General features: G+C 33.8%; 1 protein-coding gene across 1 annotated transcript; it reads left to right on the plus strand.

The window, feature by feature from the left end:
- The first annotated feature begins 6587 nt into the window (after positions 1-6587).
- Positions 6588-7400, plus strand: LOC129223008 (jerky protein homolog-like). Its single transcript, XM_054857572.1, has one exon. The coding sequence runs from the start codon at positions 6588-6590 to the stop codon at positions 7398-7400; it is 813 nt and encodes a 270-aa protein (XP_054713547.1).
- Positions 7401-7678: the final 278 nt, after the last annotated feature.

The following is a 7678-nucleotide window of genomic DNA, read 5'->3' on the forward strand; positions in this document are numbered from 1 at the left end:
AAAAAAAAAAAAAGAGCTCTTGCAGGTTAAACGGGGTCATGATGTACATAAATACAGAATTCGTTGGTACTAACTGACATTTTTTTTTTTGTACCAAGTTAAAAAATAACATTATTTCCGTATTACTTTTTATAATAAACTTTTTCATTACCGATTCTTGAATTTTTTTTTTTTTTTTTGCTGCTTGTCAATTTTTATCTCTTTTAACACCCTTTCACGTTCGTCTTTGCTCACTTGTTTCAATTTTTAACGTTCTAATTTGTAATAAACCTGGAGAATACCCATTAAAAAATCAGAAAATTCAAACATCTGTTGTATCTTTAACGGAAGATAGATTTTACTTGCAGTAGTTCGCTTAAAAATAGAAGAGTAAAACAGCCTGTGAACTAATCATTCTGCTGATAAAAAGATGTTACTCTGTTAAATACACAAAAAAATGCATGGCACTGAATTTACTTTTAGTATTTCAATCATTATGTCACCTTTAGTTTTGGTTTAAAGTTATTTTCAAGTATTCGTTTTTCTCTTAAAACCCCTTTCGTGAACATTACGCCTCCTTCTAAGTTCTTAAGCGAATATTCTACACAAGCATATTTGTGATTATACTTTTTTGTTTAAAATTAACTTTCCTTTACACTTTTTCCCAATCGGGGCTCGAGAATGATTTTGATGCAGAGCTTAAAATCATAAGCATGATGTTCGTACAAGAAAAGCATCAGCACTATGTGTGCGGAAACCCGAAGAATTGAATTGTAGGTGCAAAGTCGATGACTAAACCATAAAATCAACGTTATTAAAGCAATAATTTGCTTTAATAACATTGACGGGGCACGTTTACGCGGATTTTTTTTCAGAGAATTTTCTAAATTTTATGTTTTAACTTAATAAATTTTAGACATTGCGGTCATCATTTGTTAATCATTTGCGTTTGACTTTCAAACAAGATGATGGTTTGAATAACAGCCCTCCATATGCATTTGAAAAAGAATCTAAAACAAATATTCGGTATCATTGATATTTTTAGCCCCAGAAATTTATGATGTTTTTTCCCAAACAAGACGATTTTTTTTCCCGATTGTGTTATTAATTTATCAATGATATGATTAATTTAGTTAATAAAATTAGTTTGCCATTTAAGATGCATAAGTTTTAGTTCTCATTAATGGAAAAAAAGTTTTTGAGCAAGATGTCTAGTGCGGTTATTTAAACATTAATATAAACATAAATGCTTACGTTTTTTGTCACCTAAAGATATGTATAAATATAAAATAGATGGCACTATGTCAGGAGAGTACATTACACAATGTAACCCAACCTAGTTCCTTAATTTTACTAAGGATTTGCTACGGATAACATGTTCTTCATAATCAAACCTCTTCTACTGACATTTGCTGAAATAGTTTTGATTCACAACATTTGATTTAAATTTGTTCCATTTGCTACATGTCTTTTTATGAGACAAGACATGAAAATGCAGCATGTATTCAAAAAGCCAGCTCCAGAACTTTTGCTTTTAAACCAATTAATTTTCATCTTTCCAGGATCAAAAATTTGCGCACTAGACGACAAAAAGCTGTTGATAACGCTGGTAATCGCATCCATTGGTTAAAAAAAAAAAAAAAAAAAACTTGTTATTAATTTATTGATTTTCAAAAAAGGCTATTACTTGTAGCTCTCCATAATGCTATATGAAGTAAATAAACTAAAAATAAAATTTTCAACGCAAAAGTTCGAAAGAGAATATAGGAAGAAAATAAACTATAAAAAACGAGAAAATTAAAGTGCTCAAAATACTCTTTTTAATTGTTACCAAAAACAATGAAAAGTAATAGTAATTATAAAGTAAATTTAGTTAATAAAAGTTACTAACTAGTTTCAAGGATAAACTAAAGCAATATGAATTACGCTTTTAAACTGATGACTTGACATGAATTAAAGAGAAGGGCATTATTTATAAAGTATAAATCCACAAATATATTCTTGCTCATGTCCAGCCTTGAAATTCATGTTTTAAGTTTATTATTAAGATTAACTTTATAATTACTAATATTTTTCACTGTTTTTAGCAAAACTTAAAAAGTAGAAGCATTTTAACTAAAAAATTACGATTATTTTTAGCAATACTTTAAAAACGGAAGTAAGTAAACTTTATAATTACTATTATATTCCATTACTTTTGGCAATAAACAAAAAACAACTACGTCACTTCCGTCACACAAAACTCTAGCTCATCAGAAATTCGAAGCCCTCGTACATAAAAAGTTTCCCTTCAAAAACTTCTTATCTTTTGTCCTTCATTGAAACAAAAATATTGTTAATACGCCTCAAATAATTTCTTTGGCAGAAAAAAAAGTTTCGTGACAGTAACACGTTTAGAAAAGCTCAACTAAGATGAAGACTAATCAGAATATATAGATGCGATAAAAGCAACCGTGTCGGGACTGTCGCAGCAGTTTCTGTCCCTTTTACCCTATCTCTTATATGCTATCTCAGAATACTTACGTTTTATGAGGTCTAAATCTTCTGTGATAAAGAAGGATGATCGTCACTTCGATAAAGTGAATGAGTTTTCATGAACGCGGAGTCACACTACGATTGCTGAAAAAGGGGAACATTTTCTCTCGATAGAAGATCCAATAAAGTAACATGATTAATAGGAAAGAAATACTGGTTGTAGAGTCTGATGACTGTTTTTTTTTAATCTTAAAAGGAATCCTTAGATGCATATAAATACTTTGAAAGCACGATTATTGATCTATTCATGGCTAGCACAATGAATCTCAAAAGGTATGTGATATTACATGAAAAATTAAGGCTTAAAATAAAAAACCGTTGCCATTTGTTAACATAATCTTTACAAAGGACAAATGAAGTTCAAACTAACTGTTTTAGTATTCCGAATATTTTTATTAACTGAAGCACTCGTACTAATTGCAATTAGTAGCGTCATTAAAATCAATAATAAATTAATAAACTAGTTTTTTTGTGTTATCTTCTTCTCGTTTTCTTCTTTATACTAATCCTCATTGATCAAGAATCCGATTAGATTCAAGAGTCCAGTCGACCATTATCTCCAACATCCACATTAACACCTATCTAGTATGCCCCTCTGCGACAAAGCATGGGGGCAACAGACCTGGCCTCGCTTGAAAGCAGGCATTGGTATCGCTTTCATTGCTCTTGGGTCAGTATGTCACCTCCAAAGCCTAAAGTGCCACTAGAACCACAGGCACCAAGAATGGGATGGCGGTTATTTCCAGGAGGTGTTAATAAGGTGCTATGTTCTGTTTATGTGCATTTCATTTGAATGCGTGGCACTTACACATTGTCGCTTCCACCAATATTCTGTGTCTCGGCAGCTATTTAAATTTGCGTATGATGGCAATTATGATGACGCTATCCGTTGCCAAGGCGGAATTCAAAATGTATCAATCCCCATCAGGGCTTCATTTCCGAAAATTGAATATTGGAAGCCTTATATCTGTACCTCAAAGCCAGACTGACTTAAATCCTAAAATTGTGATTTTCAACTTATTATTGCATTGTGTATAGAAGATTATCGAGCCATTCGGACGTAATTCTTAGAAAAAAATATTTTCTATTTTTTACCAGGGTTAAAACAGCGCGTGTCTCATTCTTTTCAAGCGCCAGAAAAAAAAGTATTTCCTCTCTCCTGTAAAATTATCATAATGTGAATTACGTCCATCTGGCTCGGAGGTTTAGATATTACCAGGACTTATTTTTAAGCGTAAATGGCCGAAATTTCCGTTTTATATACAAATTCTCTAAAGATGTCCAGGAGCCGAGCTCCAATGCAAATTAAAAAATGATCTCCGAAATCGCGTTGTTTAGTGCCTTGGTGTATTTAAATAATACGAATACAAATATAAAAGTACCGACCTGCAACAGGCTCTGGGCCCATCTAGACTGGGACTAGTCAATTTACAATCTCGAGTGAAGATCAATGGTCCTCTTAAAAAGTATCTAGTAACATCTTTCATTTTAATGAATTTAAACAACTGAATCATGTCCCCTCGGCCCCTTCTTTGCTCAAGACTGTACATTTTTAGCCTTCTAAGCCTGGAATCATAGTCTAAATGAGAAAGTTAATTTATTAACCTTATAGTCCGCATTTGAACCTTTCCAATACATTAATATCTTTCTTAAGATAAGGGATTAAGACCAAAACTGAACATCATACTCCAAATGAGGTCTTACCTAACTTCTATATAAGGGCAAAAGAACTTCTTTAGATTTATTTGAAATAGATCTATTGATAAACCCAAGCATCTTATTGTCTTTGTTACTAGCTATACTGCAATGTTGGCTAAACTTTAAATCTTGACTTATTAAGACGCTCAGATCAGTAACTTTTTCTGGCTGACTAAGGGCTGAACCTTGAAAATAAAAACTTGTACACTTATTTCCATGTCCTAAATGTAGCACTTGACATTTCCCAACATTAACAGCCATACCCCATTTATCAGCCCACTCCGTAATATGATCTAGATCCTCTTGCAGCTGATTTACTTGTTCTTTATTATCTACACTCCCCATAACTTTGACGTCATCAGCAAAACAATTCATGTTTCCAGAAATATTTTTATGAATATCGTTCACAAAAACAATGAACAAAACAGATCCTAACACTGATCCTTGAGAAACCCTGCTTAAAACCTCACTCCAATTAGAATAATTTCCCCTTACAACTACCCTTTGTTTCCTTCCGGTCAGCCAGTTTTGAAACCAAATGAAAGTTTTCCCTCCTACTCCTGTATCAGCTAATTCGCTAAATAAAGCAACATGCGGTACCTTATCGAGAGATTTTTGAAAATCAATGTAAAGAACATCTACATGCTTCTTATTGTCCAAAGCCATGGTAACTTTGTCATAGAAATGTAATAAATTAGTTGCACAAGATTTACCTTTCCTGAAACCGTACTGAAAACTAGTCAATAGATTATTATTCTTTAAAAAATTTGCTATCTTAATTTTTATCAATGTTTCAAAAATTTTGCAAACCACCGAAATTAGACTGACAGGTCTATAATTTCATGCACTCCCTTTAGATTTCTTGAAGAGCGGTATAATGTTAGCCAGCTTCCACTCCTCTGGCACTGTCCCCGAGTTATAAGAAGCATTGAAAATATTGTAACGGATTCTGTGCGACTTCCACTTTCTTGAAATGAAGACACCGTTCTTGATAAAAACACAGAAGCTTTATTTACACTATGTACAGGAGAAATCGTTAACAACTGCTAAAATAATCATCAGCAATTAAGCAAATATCACTCAACACCGTAAACTCAACGGTTACACACGTATTTACTTCCAAATACGAAAACAACACAGCGAAATGCTTCGCTATAAACAGAGCTAATACACACTCTCAGTACAAATTCTCAATCGAAACTAACTCTTTATCCAGCATAACGGTTTATATACACACCGAAAAGAAATTTCTCAGATATTCCACACGCTTCTGGAAAATAGTAGACCGTTATCAAATTTTATCAATGAACAAAAAGGAAATAGGGGGGTCGTATACTTTAGCCATATGAAAAGGGGTTGTATATTCATTACGGGAAACTATTTACAGGTTACGTTACTACAATAATTACTATTTACAGGATTTGTAACATTGCCCCCTTCCTAAGGACTGCACGTCCCGAGCAGTACAATCTCCAGAAAGGGTGTCAAACTTCTATCACAAGTTTACAAATACAGTAGAGCGCCGATTATCCGAACTCCAATTAACCGAACTTCCAATTATCCGAACCGTGTTTTTCGCCTTTTAAAATTTTTTAACCGAACTTCCAATTATCCGAACCGTGTTTTTCGCCTTTTAAAATTTTTTTCCGAACTTTATGCGAACGGCATATTTTTCATCCAAAACCTAATTTTTTTTTCTGTCCTTTCCAACCAAGCTTTCAATTACGTACGTACTCTTTTTTTCACTCTGTTATCTATCTTTTTTCTTTTCTTTCTTGGCATACAAATTTTAATCCGGAAACTGCAAGGTATTTTTGGGGAGTTTTGTTAGTGGGAAGAGAGAACACAAAAGGTTTGAAGAAAGGGGTTGAGAAACCAAGGTCAAAGCACAAAATTCCTGTTTGCATTCTTCTCCCCCCACCCTCGCTGTGGACACGTGGGGAAAAACTGGTTTGTGTGAAGTATCTACGTTGACAAAGTGAGTTGCTCAGAATCATGTGCTCTGCTTTTTTTAGAGTTTGTTATCGTCGATATCGGTTGCTAGCCGCTGTTAATTCTTGTTGTTAATAGAGTTGTTAGTGGTTGTTACTAAAGGTTTCTTGATAGCGGTTGTTGATTGCACCAGCGATCTAGCTCATTTCTTTTTCTGCAACGAAGGTGAAAAGATGTCTGGAAAGCGAAAAAGAGTTGTTCTTTCGCTAGGAGACAAAGGAAAGATATTGAAGAGGCTGAAAAATAATGAAGCCGCTTCAAAATTAGCAGCGGAGTTTGGTGTAGGAAAGTCTACAATATCAGATATAAAAAAGAATGAAGAATCAATTATGAAGTATTAAACGGGACTTGAAAGTGAGCAAGGAAGCTTAGATAGAAAATCGATGAAAAAATCCTTTGATGATAAAGTAGATAAAGCTTTGCACGTGTGGTTTTTGCAGAAACGCTCATCTGGTCATCCCATTTCTGGACCCTTATTATGTGAGAAGGCACTATTTTTCAACGAAAAGTTGAATGGAGAAAATACTAATACATTTCAAGCAAGCTCTGGGTGGCTTAGAAATTTTAAGCTACGGCATGGTATACGCGAAATCGGATTGCATGGTGAAAAATTATCTGCATCTACAGAGTCTGCTACGAAATTCGTAAAAGAATTTATTGAATTTGTAAAATCAGAAAAATACGAAGAAGAATTTATTTACAATGCAGATGAGACCGGCCTGTTTTGGAGATCTTTACCCCGAAAAACATTAGCATCTGGGTTCGAAAAAAGTGCTTCTGGAACTAAATTAAACAAAGAAAGAATCACAGTTCTTAATTGCGCAAATGCAACCGGTAACCATCGAATACCATTGTTCGTGATAGGACATTCAAAGAAGCCTCGATGTTTTAATAATTGGAAAAATCTGCCTGTAATTTACACTTCTCAAAGGAAGGCTTGGATGACATCAGAAGGTTTCATTGATTGGTATGATCACACATTCATTCCTAAAGTTAAGACACATCAAGAAGATATGAAGAAAGAGGGCAGAGTACTCCTACTTCTTGATAATGCACCTTCACATCCGTGTGCAGATACCCTTGAACGGGAAAATGGGAAGTTCCGAGTAAAGTTTTTGCCACCTAATGTTACATCACTGATGCAACCCATGGATCAGAGTGTAATAGAGACATTTAAGCGCTTTTATAGAAAGTAAATGTTGAGAAAGATGCTTCTATCAGAAGACACTGAAGAGCCTGATTCCCAGAATGCCAAAAACATTAATTTAAAAGATTGTTGCATTATGGCTGCCGATTCCTGGAAGCTTGTAAAATCATCAACGTTAAAAAATGCCTGGAATAAAATTTTAAACAGGGAAAAAATTGATACTGGAGCAGAAGCATCTGATAAGGAAAACGAGGAGTGTAAAACTATAAAAGAGATGGGAAGAATCCTAAATTATGAGGAAAAAGAAATTAATGAGTGGCTAAATTG

The sequence above is a fragment of the Uloborus diversus genome, chromosome 5, assembly GCF_026930045.1.
Source record: "Uloborus diversus isolate 005 chromosome 5, Udiv.v.3.1, whole genome shotgun sequence".
NCBI lineage: Eukaryota > Metazoa > Arthropoda > Arachnida > Araneae > Uloboridae > Uloborus > Uloborus diversus.

What these genes read in the sequence shown, in the direction of transcription:
- LOC129223008 (XM_054857572.1), top strand. Translation starts at nt 6,588, where the DNA reads ATGAAAAAATCCTTTGATGATAAAGTAGATAAAGCTTTGCACGTGTGG.